General features: G+C 38.2%; 2 protein-coding genes across 2 annotated transcripts in view; one reads left to right on the plus strand and one right to left on the minus strand.

The window, feature by feature from the left end:
- The first annotated feature begins 346 nt into the window (after positions 1–346).
- LOC110069270 (uncharacterized) lies at positions 347–7873 on the plus strand. Its single transcript, XM_020776763.2, has 4 exons — positions 347–539; positions 1142–1198; positions 6081–6248; positions 7526–7873. The coding sequence occupies exons 1-3, from the start codon at positions 443–445 to the stop codon at positions 6236–6238; spliced, it is 312 nt and encodes a 103-aa protein (XP_020632422.1). The 5' UTR covers positions 347–442; the 3' UTR covers positions 6239–6248; positions 7526–7873.
- A 2246-nt stretch (positions 7874–10119) lies between these two features.
- LOC110069293 (uncharacterized) overlaps positions 10120–15149 on the minus strand; it is a 42184-nt gene continuing 37154 nt past the window's right edge. The window contains exons 64-70 of the mRNA XM_089284083.1: positions 14906–15019; positions 14329–14352; positions 14111–14234; positions 13780–13886; positions 13108–13191; positions 12238–12456; positions 10120–12031 (exon numbers count right to left, since the gene is read on the minus strand). Coding sequence (XP_089140209.1) covers positions 11885–12031; positions 12238–12456; positions 13108–13191; positions 13780–13886; positions 14111–14234; positions 14329–14352; positions 14906–15019 — 819 coding nt within the window. The 3' untranslated portion in view covers positions 10120–11884. The remainder of the gene's footprint in view (positions 12032–12237; positions 12457–13107; positions 13192–13779; positions 13887–14110; positions 14235–14328; positions 14353–14905; positions 15020–15149) is intronic.

Raw genomic sequence — 15149 nt, forward strand, 5'->3', positions numbered from 1 at the left:
GGTGTAATGCTGGCTTTAAAGATTTTCTGGCTGAAAGCTGAGTTAATTTTAAAATTTCCTTTTGTTCTTCCTCATCCCGATTAAGAAAGAAGTTGTTGTGGGTTATATATTCAATAACCCTTTTTAAAATACAGCAACAATTACAATTAAGACCTGGAATTAATTATGAAAGTTCTTTTTTTTCAAAAATATGCCTAGGCGGTTGTCCTGGTGGGAGTGAAAACATTCAATTATTGGAATTTCAGATTTGTAAGCAACCAATTAAATAAGGACGCTTTGAACAGACGCCACACCCACACTAACAATTCAAATTATGAAAGAGCCCCTTGTGATTTAGGTTTTAAAAAAGAGAAGCCCAGCTCACTGGCACTCATAATTTCGAGCCTTCGACAAGACATCAGAAGCCTGACTACTTCAGAGGGAAAAATATCAATTCAACGAGATGGCAAAGTTTCAAGTTGCTTTTTGTCTGCTCGTGGCCTTTACTGTTATGCTCCAAGTGGAAGCCGGATATCTTTATCCCCGAAAGGAGTTTGATGGTGAGTCGAGTAGTCCAAAAGACCGTACAAAGCACACTAAAGCTAATGTCCCTATTTCATGCTTTTATCTCCGATACGATTCCGTACAGAAAAAAAGAAAATCAAATTACTTATGCATTATTCAGTAGCATTTCAAATACAATTGAAGTGCAAGGTGAGGAAATCGCGTTTCCAAGAACCCTTACCTACTGCGTTCGAAGAAATTATCTAATCGGTTACTCTTTATGTGTTTGGACCATTATCTTAACGGACATGGTTATAAATAATATTTGCGAAGGCATAAAAATTCCAGGAATAATAACACACTCAAATGAGATCAAGAAAGACTGGAAGCGCAGAAAAAGGAAAACCGGAAGACCACAAACAACGTCGAAGTCAAACTGTTTAAAATTTGCGTCATTCCGGCATCCCTTGACTACAGTCAAACCTTCGAGCGTTAGCCCTTCGTCGGAGCGAATCCTTACTCCTTACTCTTTATTTACTCTTTCTACAACTGCCACCTCTCCTCAACGGCCACTTTCACGCTCAGCTCTGTCTCCAAGGTGACCGTACGTTTAAAAAAAAATGTAATCTGACGTAATTTTATCTTCGTTTGTTCCCAGCTGAGGCATTAATGGATGATCTGAGAGATATGGATATGGATGACGTCGATCGTTATGGTAAGCGACCTGTATTCCTTATGTGCACGTGCTAGATTATAGACCCAAACTAAACAAACGGTGGTGAATTTTTTGCTTTGCGATTCGCGCTATGCAATATTTTTGGTTTCGCCGCTAGCTAATAATATATCACAGTGAGCATTCAGAAGTCTCCCTTCAGGAGTCTCTCTCAATTGACGTAGGAAAGGTCTGAAAGCTTTGAAAGATTTGACACATCAATCTACAATTACTTAAAAGTTAGCATGAAAGGTCAGCGTCTATGTTTTGACAAACTCCTGTAAAGCCTCACTACCGAGGAAGTCCTGGGCCGAAATGAATTCCTTGCATTTTCTCGCCTGTTCTACCACAGGCGACCCAAGCTCACATCGCGTGGAGTTATTATTACTTTTTTAAAATCTTTATGCGAACGTTCAACGCTTGAAACGTGACATATTTACCACCGACATCTACTATTACATAACGACCGAGTTTGGTTATGCGAAACGTGACCTCCGCTATGGCAAGCCGTTTGTAGCAAAATTAAATCCTTGCAATATATGTTTAATCCTTTAAATAACGGTTTTATTTAAAGATAGAAAAAGGCATTCAATCCAATGGTAAATAAAATTTTTGGTTCAATTCAATCTTTTAATTTTCACGATTCAATCCAATACCTGGAATATTGATTCAATCCAATACCTAAAATATTGATTCAATCCAATACCTAAAATATTGATTCAATCCAATACCTGGAATATTGATTCAATCCAATACCTCGAATATTGATGCAATCCAATACCTGAAATATTGATTCAATCCAATACCTCAAATATTGATTCAATCCAATACCTCAAATATTGATTCAATCTTCCTGGGCCGAGCGCGGCCAACAGGAACGAGAGTAACTGAGCACTAGAGAGCACTGAAAACATGGCGGGCGAAGGAGAACTAGATTTAGAAGTTGAGTTTCCTAAGTTTCTTGCAGACATCTTGGATAAAACGGAAATAATTTTTGAGAATTTTGACTCAGAAGTTGGAATCATGGAAGACCATTTCGTAAAATTCCTGTTGAGGTACTCGAGGAACTTTGAGGACTAGGATTCATCTGGACAACGATAACAAAGATGATTGGAGTTTGGAGATGGACAATTCACAGAAGATTGACAGAGTATGGCTGAGAAGATATGAGGGGTTTCAACAGCTTACCTGATAAGGAACCGAAATCATTCAAGAGTATGGATATAATTTCATTGCAGGTTTCTTTAAGTCCATTGGGTTACGGGTTCAACGGAGAAGAATAAGAGAAAGGCTAGCAAAATTAGATCCCCAAAATACTGTCTTGAGATGGGGTGCGTAAATTCGCTTTGGCATCTGGATGGACATCACTCTCTGATCCGACGGAAAATACTAATTCGGCTCTATAGACGGATTTTCTCGGAGAATAATGTTTTTGAAATGTAGTGCCAACAATAAAGCAGAAACAGTTCTTGAATTGTTTCTGGATGCCGTTAAGAGAGACGGAGAATTTTGGCCTTCCAGAGTACGAGTAGATCATGGTGTTGAAAACGTTGGTGTGTGCGATACAATGGAGCAGGTTAGAAGAGAGGAGAGGGGCTGCTTCACTGCAGGGCCATCGACACAACCAACGAATTGAAAGATTGTGGAGGGATGTTTCCGTTGTGCTTCCCACTTGAACTTTTACACTTTTTGTGGTATGGAATTGTCAGGCATCCTGGACACTGATAATTCAGTACATCTTTCCACCTTACACTTAGTTTTTCAACCAAGGATAAACCTTGCTCTTTGCCAGTTCACTGAAGCTTTCAACCACCAAAATGTAAGAACAGAAAAAAAACTGGTTGCCATACCAAATGTGGCTTAATCATATGATGCAGCCTGAAAACCCCCTTTCAAATGGAAAGTCATATGATTTTGAATACTATGGTGATGATCCTGATGGTCCAACTCCATTGGACAGTGATAACAATGTTGTAGTTGAAGAAATTGACCTGGGACAACATGATTCAGTGCAGTCATTTGTATTGGAAAGGCTAGATCCCTTAAGATAATCAAGTCAAATAGGAGTAGACATCTTCCAAGAGGTTCTAGAACTAGTGACTGTTAAACTTGGGCAACTGACAATTGCATAATACTACATATGTGTGGGCTGGGTAAAGAAGATTATGGCCCTTAAAGTATTTTGGCAACTCAGTTCACAACAGAAAACCTCACCCTGTATCAAGTAAATTATTTTCTCATCTTCCTTTTCATTGATATACAAAATTCAGAAACTGCTTGAATTACAGAATGCCTAAGTTCTAGCAACACAACTAAACTGAAGAGAAATCAGGGCATTTGATAACTGCCATGTGCACTACTCTGCCTTGTAGATTTTTCAGGTGCTTATCAAAACAGATATTAAAATGTTGCAAGGTTAATTTGTTATCTTATTTTCAAAAGTACCCAGGACACAAGACTAACCTCTTGGTGCACTGGCGTAATGACTACTAACAGGACTCATGTCACTAGGCAAAACTAACTTTGCACCAGCCAGCCTTTTTCATACACAGCTTCACTGACTTTTTTATAAGAGTGGTCAATCTTGGACATTTCTTGTTGCATCTAAAATGTTAATAATAATCACTAAGAAAATTTCATTCCCACAAACACGAATCCTGCTTTTCTTGAATATGCTTATGTTCAATCTCTGATGTACTTTTATCAGTGTTGCCATTTTCTTTTATCTCCCTTTAATAGTTAAATATTTATCATATGCTTATTAAGGCAATTATTTCCACGAAATCCACTCATAGTTTCCCTGTTTTCATTAGTTTCTATTCTCTTCAGTTTTACTTTGTCAGGATAATTCTCAATTTTGTTTTCATCCAGTAGACCAGTACTCCATTCCATCATGATTGTCACAACGGCTAGTGAAAGTGCAAAATGCACTATTCAAAACTGAAATGTGTGGCTAGTTGGCAGTAGTGTTAGCCTTGAGCCCTTGGTACCCGATATTCACAACAAATTGGTGCCATGTTTGTCATAGAATATCAAGAAAAACATCGTTTTTACGAAAGAAGTACCACGTGTGGGTTAAATAATGCAAAACATGAGACAACAACATTGAAAAACTTAAAACACATCCCAATGTTCAATGATTGCTGTCTTGTAAAATGTAAAGGTTCTTATTTCAAAAATAACTTAAAGCCAGGTTTACACAAGCAGTTTTTGTGAGAAACATGTTTGACTGTGCACACGGCACAGCAAAAATTTTGTTTACAGTTCAAAGTTTAGTGTGCCAGTAATGATTGGACAGCAGAAATATGCACAATACCAAAGACCAATGTGGTAGCAAAATTTGCCACAGTTTATGTTATTTGCCACAAAAAGCTAGCACACACAGCTTTTAATAAACAAATATGTTTGTCACATAAAAATTGGTTAACTTACATCTACAAAAGCGGCAGTAATGGAATCTAAATTTTCCGTGTCCCTTGTGTCTCGGTTGTAGCAATGTCTCATTTACCTAAGCACACCAATGGTTTGATCAAGAACTTCGGCGTGCGCTTCTGCAACTTCTGAGTCAAAATTCTCAAAAATTATTTCCGTTTTATCCAAGATGTCTGCAAGAAACTTAGGAAACTCAACTTCTAAATCTAGTTCTCCTTCGCCCGCCATGTTTTCAGTGCTCTCTAGTGCTCAGTTACTCTTGTTCCTGTTGGCCGCGCTCGGCCCAGGAAGATTGCATCAATATTTGAGGTATTGGATTGAATCAATATTTCAGGTATTGGATTGCATCAATATTCGAGGTATTGGATTGAATCAATATTCCAGGTATTGGATTGAATCAATATTTTAGGTATTGGATTGAATCAATATTCCAGGTATTGGATTGAATCAATATTTTAGGTATTGGATTGAATCAATATTCCAGGTATTAAAAGATTGAATTGAACCAAAAATTTTATTTACCATTGGATTGAATGCCTTTTTCTATCTTTAAATAAAACCGTTATTTAAAGGATTAAACATATATTGCAAGGATTTAATTTTGCTACAAACGGCTTGCCATACTCCGCCCTGCAGCATATGGTGGTGTTGTGTTACAACGGTTTGAATTTATAAAGGTTTGTATGGCGGAAAAACGGTAATCGACACGATAGCTGAAAGTTTGATATTTTTGACATAAAAATGGCTTACCTCAATGCCTTGTTGTCTTTTCTATTGTCATCTCGCTTCTCAGCTCGACCTGAAGCCTTTAAAGCGAGTTATCGCTTTTTGGTTTTCCTCTGCTAAGAAAGAGTACTCCACGCAATGTGAGTTTGGGCCGCCTGTGGTTCTACAATTCCAGACCAAAAAGCTGGGACACGAAGCAAGTTCTCCCCTCCCCCCTCTTACAATGTTGATAATCACAAGGCATAAAGGTCAAAGGATGGTGTGTCTCTCACAGCTTGAGCTCGGCACGTCTAGCATACGAAACGTCAAGTTTAGCAAAAACATGAGTCGGTACAATGTTTTTTACCACTGTTTGCGTTATATTTTTAATCAAGTTACGATGGCCTAAGAACTATGGGTAGCTATTAAATGCCTGCGCAACTGGTTTGAAATATACCCTGGAAAAGTTTAAGAGATTCTCAGCGAGCCACGCCGAACGGTCTCCTCGAGGTATAATGGCCCTAAATACGGATTGTGCAGCTTCTCTGCAAGTGACAGACCGCAGAAAAGCTCAAGCAAAGTATATGTAACGATGGGATAGACAATTGCAATACACTGACCAAACATAGGGTATGATGCGTCGTGTGTTAGGTACTACTGATACGCATGCGCTATTTTCGTAACTTCTTTGTCATGAAGCCCCTAGTTTGACCACTTACCACATTAAAGGATCTCTTTCTTCCCACAGAACTGAGCAAGAGGTCTTGTGCCGATGACCCCTACTATGCACCGATATGCAGAATGTTCAGTGAATCACACTGCAATCGTAAAACTTTCTTCACTTCCACTCGAAATTACAATGACTTCCATACATGGTGTAGGCGAACATGCCACGTGTGTTTTTAAAATCTGACAGGTAGGTCGTGTGAAAATTAAAGATGATAATGTGAAACAATGTTTGTGGTAAGTCTGACGCCGGGCTTTCGTTTCGTCCCGGCCAAGGGACTCTTCCCAGACCTTTCTGCTTGGCAAACTCGTTGGGTATCGCGCCCAAAGTCTCGTTCGCTAACAAAATGATGACGGCATTCCCACCTTATATCGAATAAGGATTCCAGACATCACAGATTCTCGATTAAAAAACGGTTATCATGTATTATCACAAGTAACTGTCAACTTTTACTGTCAGTGTGAAACAAATGGAGTTTTTTTTTTTTTTTTTTTTAAAGTAGCTACGTCACAGTTTGCGCATCTTAAAATTTTAGTCTAAATCTTTCAAATAAAATTCGTCGTTTTTAATCCGTGTTAATCTTGTCCGTACTTATTCCTTTATGGTTTATTTTTATCTCTTTAGTGCTTTTTAGTGCTTTTCTAGCTAAGTAAACTATTATTTTCAGGTTTCCTTCAATTCAAAAATAATTTTGCACGTGGCCAAAATAACTCAAATACGGTGACTGAGCTACTTTAACATCAGCACAAGTAACTGTATGTAGACTATTCCCTGACGATTTACTTTTATTACTATTACTATTATTATTATTATTGTTGTTGTTATTATTATTATTATTATTATTAAAGGACAACAGCACCAAACCTCCATTTTTGTGTATTTATAAACACAAATTTACGAGTAATTTTCAGTTTCAAGAGTAGCGCGTACGATCGCTGTCTACAAGCGATTAGTAAAATGCTACTAATATACTAACACAAATGCTACAATCTGATTTTGCTCAGCCATTACACATTACCAGCCATTAGTGTGCAGAAGGCTTGGTGTGGTCGACAAAATTGCAAAGTTTCCTCGTTCCTCCGAAGTTTTGAAAGAACATTTAGAAACAAATTACTAAACAAAATTCCTAAAAGGAGGGCACTTACGGTTTCTTGGATTAAAAAAGCTCGAAATTTTTTAAAGAAACTGATAAGCGCGCGAACACAACTGTAAATGCCACATTGACAATTAATTCAGTCCGCGCGAATTCTCTAAAGCCTGAAGTTTAATACTAAGACCACAAATAATTGGAATCGTTATTTGAAGGAAATTTCAGTTAGAATTATACTAAAACAATGACATTATTCCACTATCACCTCATAGAAATCAAGAGCGAAAAATCTAACTGTTAAGTGCGAACCAATCAGATTCGCGGATTTCCAATGGAACACAACTGATCCGCTTACTGTTGTTTTTATTCTTAACAGGAAGACGAGAAGACGACTGTGATTTTATCCTAGCATGAATTAACTGTAAATCGAATTTAGATTTAGTAATCGTTAGTGTCTGCACGTTCCTCCAATTTCTCAGAATTGCACATAAACTGAAAAAGAAATCTTGCATGGATTAAAATAAATATGAATAATATACACGTAGTAACGTTTTTTAGGGCAATTAAGTAGTTCCACTGTATTTTGGTAACTTTCGAGGAGCGTGGTTTGGTAGTCTTTCTACTGTAAAGTGCTTTGCCTTTGTTAAATAAAAGGAATAAAACAGTTACTAATGTAGCCTCACGATATTCGTTTCGTTTTAATAAAAAATTTCTCGAAATTAAATGTCTACAAATCTTCGTTTGTCATACATCTAAGTCTGTCATCCTGTTTCAGTCTTTATTCTCTCTTCTAGTGGTCAGGACATAATGTGTTGGTTCACTTCAGATCTTTTTACTGTTGCTAATTACTCATACCCTTGTGACCAAGCTCTCATGCTTCGCTCACCCACTCCTGTCAGACCCCTCACCTGCTCGCTTCGCTCGTCGACGGCTTTGCTCGTACCGCCAACGATGAGAGCCTGCTCGCAGACTACCTCAGAGTTTGCCAACTTGTTTGGGTTCATATATCTTGGAGCCTCTTCATATGAACCCGGTAACCGGGCTGGCTCGGTTATCGGGACGAGTTTTGTTTTCTGTTCATATGGGAAATTTGAGCCCGTTCTGCCGGGATAAAATCCAAGGAACACAACCAAAATGGTGGAACATTAACTTGTATCGTTCGCGGCTGTCGTAGCTTTGTGGACTCTTGTAACTTTACTAATAAAGACAAAAATTATGCCATTTTGGTAGCTATGTTGCGAAAGCGTAGCTATTTTGTCTAAAAAGTTTCGTCCCGATTACCCGGGCTGGAGTGTTCATATGGGAAAATTTTCATCCCGGTTACCGAGATCTCGGTCGCAAAAACCGAGATCTCGGTAACCGGGCCAGCCCGGCTCCTCATATGAACCCACCGACATTTTTACGAAGGAAAGAGTGGCGAGGCGAGATCTCGGAAACCGAGCCAGCCCGGAGCCAGCCCGGTTGACCGGGCTCATATGAAGAGGCCCTTTTCAAGCCAGTATAACAGATCTTACTGAGTCGCAGTTAAGCTAATGGCTTGCTCTGTTTTACATTAGCTGGAAGTAGTCCTCTTTTATGATGATTTCCTAAATGAGGCGGCTTGATATTGATTTTATATCCCAATGTTCTGGACAACCAGTTAGTTACAGCACCATACGACATTATTCCCGGCGTGTTCAATCAAGAAAATTCGATATCGGAAAGCCGTTTTTCATCGCTTGTCATGTACTTCAGTGCTAAGCTCGTTGGGACACTGAGTCACCTTAGGCCCTGGTCAAACACCCGCTCGTAGGCTGGAGTTGTAGTTAGCGCAAATAACAAGATCATCAGAATCGAGCAAATGAGTTTCAAGAATATATTTTATATAAACTCTGGAGAGGATTCATCAGTTCCCTTGATGCACTATGATCCGAGTCAGTGATCTCGGATCACTGATCCTGATTCGGATCATCCTTAAGGAACCTACCCCTAGTATAAATCTGTTCATTTTCTGATGTTTCGTTGCCCTAAAATAAGTGGAGTCGTTTTGTGTCGATAAAATCGATAGGTTCGCTAAAATCGATAGCATTAATTTAAAAATCGATAATTATCGATTACTCTCAATGTATCCCTTTATCGATTTTTATCGATTCCCGAGACAATTTATTTATTTCTATTGTTATTGATGTTATCGATTAAAATTATTGATTGAACACGTCGGGTAATACTACAGCTAAAATGTTCTAACAAAACAGCCAAGTAATAAGTCTAAGAGCTTATTACAAAATACTTCTTTTCGAGGTTTTCTTGCGCACATTTCCTGGAGCGCTGTTAAATGTTGGAGAAGTAAGGCTTGAGCAAAGCAGTTCAGTATGAAAATAGGCAGGTAATTAAATAACAAACACCATTTCGACCTCGTCAAGATGTCAGTGCCAAAGTTCCAAAATGCCAAGGTTGACGATGACAACTTGAAACTTGGCAATGACATCTTGAAGACGTCGAGAAGTTGTTTGTTTTTTCGCTTCTTTTCATATTGAAGTGCTGTCAAATGCACTGAGCCAGAAATATTGCTCCCATACTATAACACGTTGTGCAACTTCAAGTAAAAGAAACTGGAGTGCGGAGCAAAATGTTTAATCTTAGGAAATTGAAACGCAAGGTGAACGAAGTGTTCTAAAAACCGCAAAATCTCTCGTTCCTGTTTTCCCGGCTAGTATAAAATTAATGACGTTACCGCTTGGCATTTGCCGCGGCTTGTCTCTTCGTTAACCTCACCAACTGATAATGTGGGAAGCCCAAACGTTTTTAACGTAATTCATGAATTAATAAAAGGAATTGGAAATAAGAGCGATTTTTAATCGAGTGCCGAAAAAACCAGAATCAAATGTAAATACCCTGGCCGGTGAAAAAGGTACAGACAATCCAGTTAACAAATCAAACATTAAACTCCAACAGAATACATGAAAACGGCACAAAGCGCGAGACAAAGTGTATGAGCGAGTCGCAGTTGATTTATTGAGCCAATCACAAAACGTCGTAATGCAAAACCAAGATGCCTGACGTGGAATGAGCAATAACCACATTGACTACCAGTTATACGTTTGTGCCTGTCAAAACATGTTCAGTATTCTTTACTTTCAATTTCAACGCCAGCGATTCGGGTTTTGAGCTCGTGGAGACCTGGGGCACCTTCCATTCAACCAAAACTTCCGAAAATTTCGAAACGGAGATAGGATGGTTCGAAAATGTCCTGGAAAGGGTTCCAGAAATTTCGGAAATTGTTGAATTTCCGAAAAGCGAACCATTCAACCAATTAAATGGAAAATCGGAAATTCCTGGTAATAAATTTTCTCTTCCAAAAGTTTCGGAAATGCTATTCCATTAGTCCCTAGAAATTTCCGGAAATTCAAACCAAAAATTTTCGTCGAAAGGAAAGAGATCCAGGTATAGGTTATGAAATGGCGAAGCCTCTTTCCCTCAAGTTTTCCATCTCTACCTGAATATTTGTTTTATTCCACGTAGTGATTGTCACTGGGAAACCTTTTTTAAAGTTCTAAAAATGAAAGTATTTCTTTGATAAAGAACGTGACTGATTTTATTTTACGGCTCGACAACAGTTTGAAACGTATTAATTTTGACTCGACAACACTGGTGCAATAAACTTGCAATGCCTATGAAGGTCTATGAAAAAAGAAATAACTTAAGGCCTCAGCTGAACATTGATCCTAAGGCACCAGTCCACACTACGCCGGAGAAATTTGAAAACGCAGCTTTATTTCTATCGTTAGGCCGAACGTCCACACTCAGAATCCATCACTAAAACGGAGCTTTTCTAAAACGGTCTTCAAACCGGAGGAATTTGGGAACGCCGGCTTTGCGTTTCAGTGCGAGCTTTTCCAAAACGATGACGTAATGATAATCACGTGATTTCCTTGCCCGAGTTTTCCTCAAACACAAATCCATAATGACCTATGACCGTTGCGTTTTCAAATTTCTCCAGCGTAATATGGACGGAAAACATTTGATGCTTTTTCAGAGTGAAAAAGGCCGTTTTCAAATTTCTTTAGCGTAGTGTAAACAGGCCTTTACAAAAGAGACTGGATACTATGGTAGTCAATTTCAACTTCAGACTTAACTGCATTTGAAACAACAACAACAACAACAACAACAACAACAATAACAACAAAACCCAGTTACTTTTGTATGGACAAGAAAAAGTTATGAGTGGCTTTTGCATTATGTTGCACTGCAAATGACCAAACACATCCTTCTCATGCTACAAAAAAAAAAAGAAATAAATAAAAATAAAACAGCATAACATAAAAAAAAATTTAAAAAAATTATATCGAAGAAATTATTAGACCCTCTTATGAAACTTTTACTGATACATTTATTTACAATAAGAAATGCAGCTAAATTTGAAATCATAAATATGTCATCGCTAATGCCTCAAGCAAACGTTGAATGTTATTTACTGGATTTTCAGATAACAGTCCTATCTAGGTTTTCTTTTTTGTAAAAGGATATTAATAAAAAACAACAACCAAGGAGGAATATAGAGGATCAGTGAAAGAGTAGAACCATTAAATGGTTTACTTCAGTCTTCAATTTGAGGCACTGAGGGCCGGAGTCGCCCTCTCAAAAGAAGTTACTCTGTTTTCTAAGGAACATAAGTTGAGTGAATTTAATTCAAGGCAATACGAAACAATTGTGTTGTAACTTGAAATTAAGCTGTTTGGAGCACCGAGGTTATTTGCTAAGAGAAGCACAAACGTTCAATTTCTATTCCAAACTCCTCGCCGCTGTCTCCGATGTCATACGCTGCTATGTCGAGGATGGGAAGGCGATAAGGCTTAGGCGTGTCCACTTCTAAGACAGTGTGATGCCATTTGCCATCCTTTACCTGCAATTAACCAAGCGGAGATGTAATTATTACACATGAAGTTCTTCATAACCTTAAGCTTGATTATTTTGACCGTCCTTATCCTAGACATACCTCTTTTTACCTGGACGAAAATACTATTTTGCACTGAGTTTTTCTTTTTTTTTCCCCATTCATATCAAATGCTCATAATATGACATAACATCATTTCAATATTATAAGCTCACCGAACACCCATCTAGGATGAGCTTGGGTTTAAATTTGTTTGAAGACTTCGCGTGCATTTCAACTCCATTGTCAGCCTTGATTTTAATGGACTTGGATAACCCGTTGTTCTTATCACCCCAGGCCACCGAGTCTTTGCAGTTGTACTTAATTCTCTGCCTGGCTCGGTCACTCAGCAAACGGAGAAATTCTAATTGACTGGGCTCTGCCACATATTCAATCTGCAAGGAAATCACAACTTAATTAGTATCTGGGCAAATGTCAAGCAAACGGATTGATAACCCTGAAACTAGAGCCCCTTAAGCTCGTTTACTAATTACCTCTCGGAGCGTATGAAAGGGACTGAGGAAATTATGTTTTGCCATTTGAACTCGACAAGATTATTATTCACGTTATTGCAGGAAACATTCATCGGTCCGGAAAAGTTTACCGCGAAAATACCAGAAGATTATGACAATAATCAGTATATTTCAAAAATTTTGATTCCACTTAAAAATTGAATAACCAAAATAAATAAATGAATGGGTAAGTCAACTGATATGTATACTAGAAATATGTTGCATATCCATGCATCGAAACAATATTGATAAGCTTAGAAGGCTTTGATTTTATTTGAGCTAGTCTTTCAATGAGTTTTGGGCATGGACACTTTGGTTTCAGTCAGGTAGAGTATGCAATCAACTTCATATGGATATAAAAAATTGCAATAATTATAGAGGAAGCCACATCAGCCTTTTCATGCGGGTTCTCTATCCTGGTCAATTGGAATTTGGAGATGTTGGGTTTTGTGGAGGGAGGAAAACCCGGGTTCTCAGTAAGAGCCCACAACAAACTTAACCCACATATACATTCCACCAATAAACTGTACGTACATTCTTAAGCATGCGCAGATCCTCTCTGAGCCACTTGTATCCATCAGCGCCCGTGAACCATTTCTTATTTCCTGTAGTGTACGCCTAGAGAGAAGAAGCATTTGGGAAGAAGACATACAAGACGAATCAAGAAGACACAAGACACAGTTTCAAATGAGTTATAGCAAAATTAATATGAATATAGTCGTTTCTTCCTCCCCGTCGTCATCTCAATCATGACCGGTAAGGACACTGATGACGATTGGCACTATCCATTTAACCAAAAATTCTGAAACTTTGAAAGAGAGACAGATGGTGCGAAAACTTCCTTGGAAGTTTCCGGAAAATTTCGAATATTGCCGAATATCCAAAATGCGAACCATTCAACCGAAAATTCCTGTAAGACATTTCGGTTACAAGAAATTTTTGAAATTTTGGGTATACTTCGCGAGGTTGTCGGGAAATTCAAACGACAATTTTTCATCGAGTGGAAACGACTGATAACGACGAGTGCAGGTGCATTGAAACTTCACTGAACAGAGGCATTATAATGCTAATTTTAGAACGAGCTGAAGAAATTTTCACAACCCACTTTCCTTCTGTCACGATTTTATCAAGAGACTACTCCCGCCTTAGTGTTGACTTCGCAGGGCGGTAGCCGAAAGAAAAAAAACAAAAAAAAACAGAGATTACCTCGCTGTTGTTTACGGGATACAGACAGGTTGATTTAGTGTGGTATTCGCAGCGGACTTTTATGGCATCGTTAGGTAAACCATCGTTGGGATCGATCCAGTAAGAGCCTTTAAAAAGAACAAAAAGTATAATAGTATCAAATGGTATACACAGCCACCGGTAAGAAGGTGGATGATGAACAAATCTAAGATAAATTGTGAAGTAAAAACAGCATTTCGTTGTTATGATTCATGGTACTTGGTTAAGTTGTTTCATATATGTATACCCTGCTGTAACATCAGCGTTTTGAACAAAAATATTTCATATAACTAATAGGCTATAATTATCATACCACTTGGAAGGTCAGGATAAGACATGTACAAGTCTTTACAGGTCCTTGCGGGGAATTTATCTGTGCCATTTGGCTTTTTCAACATTTCAAGTTTTTCCTTCACTAGAGTGACAAAATTTGATAGCTGAAATGGAAAAACAGGGATCAGAATTACGACAATTGAAAGAAACAAAAACAAACAATAACAAAAAAAGTGAAACTGTAAAACTAAAACTTACAGGATCAACGTCCTCCTCTTCAACCTTTAATTTTTAAAGGATAAAAAAAATATATTTACTCCGTTAAATTTTATTTGACATAAATTATAAGAGATTGTAGTCAGATGTAAATGAGAAAGATGATATGATTCTGTGAGACGCTCTATTGTGGAGTTAAGGACATACATTACAGCTTCTGTTGGTTGGCATAGCGCTCGGTGGTTGGTTTTTAAGTTCTGCTTCACTTGCTGAACTTGCCAGCTGTCGACGATAACTTTTGATAGTGATACATTTTTTTAGACCTTTTGACGTTAACAGCTTTAGAACGACGTGGCTAGTTTCCGTTAAAGGGAGACGCGCTTAGCCAAGTAATCGTTGGAAAGAGCACTAAATCTAACCGCTTCGGAGCTTTGCAATAACGGGTAAATAATTTATATTGCCCGTTGAGGTAGGTTACAATTAAAACCGCCCTTTAATTTTGCTGCAATTTGTAAATTTTCGAATACAAGTACTGCAAGTCTTTAGCGTAAAGAGACCTTCGAAAACAGAGAAATATAACAATCTACTGTTGCAAACTACACAATTGAAGTTCAATGACCTTTGCTGTCTGTTGGCTTCTGTAAAGGTTTACTGTCCCTGCTTTCTCGGCCGTAACTGGTGGGTCACGTGATGCCTCAGTAAGTTGTCCGAAACCAGTGTACCCTGAAGAAGTCTAAGAAAAACGTCGTCATTGCAGTTTAGGTAGATCCGCAGTAAATACCCAACACAAAACTACAACAACAACAACAACAACAGCAACAGCAACAATAACAACAAAACAATTGAAGATACTAGCTGGTCGC

This window comes from Orbicella faveolata, unplaced genomic scaffold (genome assembly GCF_042242905.1).
Source record: "Orbicella faveolata isolate gen_17 unplaced genomic scaffold, um_ofav_v1 contig_13, whole genome shotgun sequence".
Lineage (NCBI taxonomy): Eukaryota > Metazoa > Cnidaria > Anthozoa > Scleractinia > Merulinidae > Orbicella > Orbicella faveolata.

Excerpts from the sequence above, each read along its gene's own strand:
- LOC110069270 (XM_020776763.2), top strand. The coding sequence starts at position 443 with ATGGCAAAGTTTCAAGTTGCTTTTTGTCTGCTCGTGGCCTTTACTGTT. Across the intron at positions 540-1,141 it reads TCCCCGAAAGGAGTTTGATG|CTGAGGCATTAATGGATGAT; the intron begins GTGAGTCGAGTA and ends GTTTGTTCCCAG. Across the intron at positions 1,199-6,080 it reads GGATGACGTCGATCGTTATG|AACTGAGCAAGAGGTCTTGT; the intron begins GTAAGCGACCTG and ends TTCTTCCCACAG.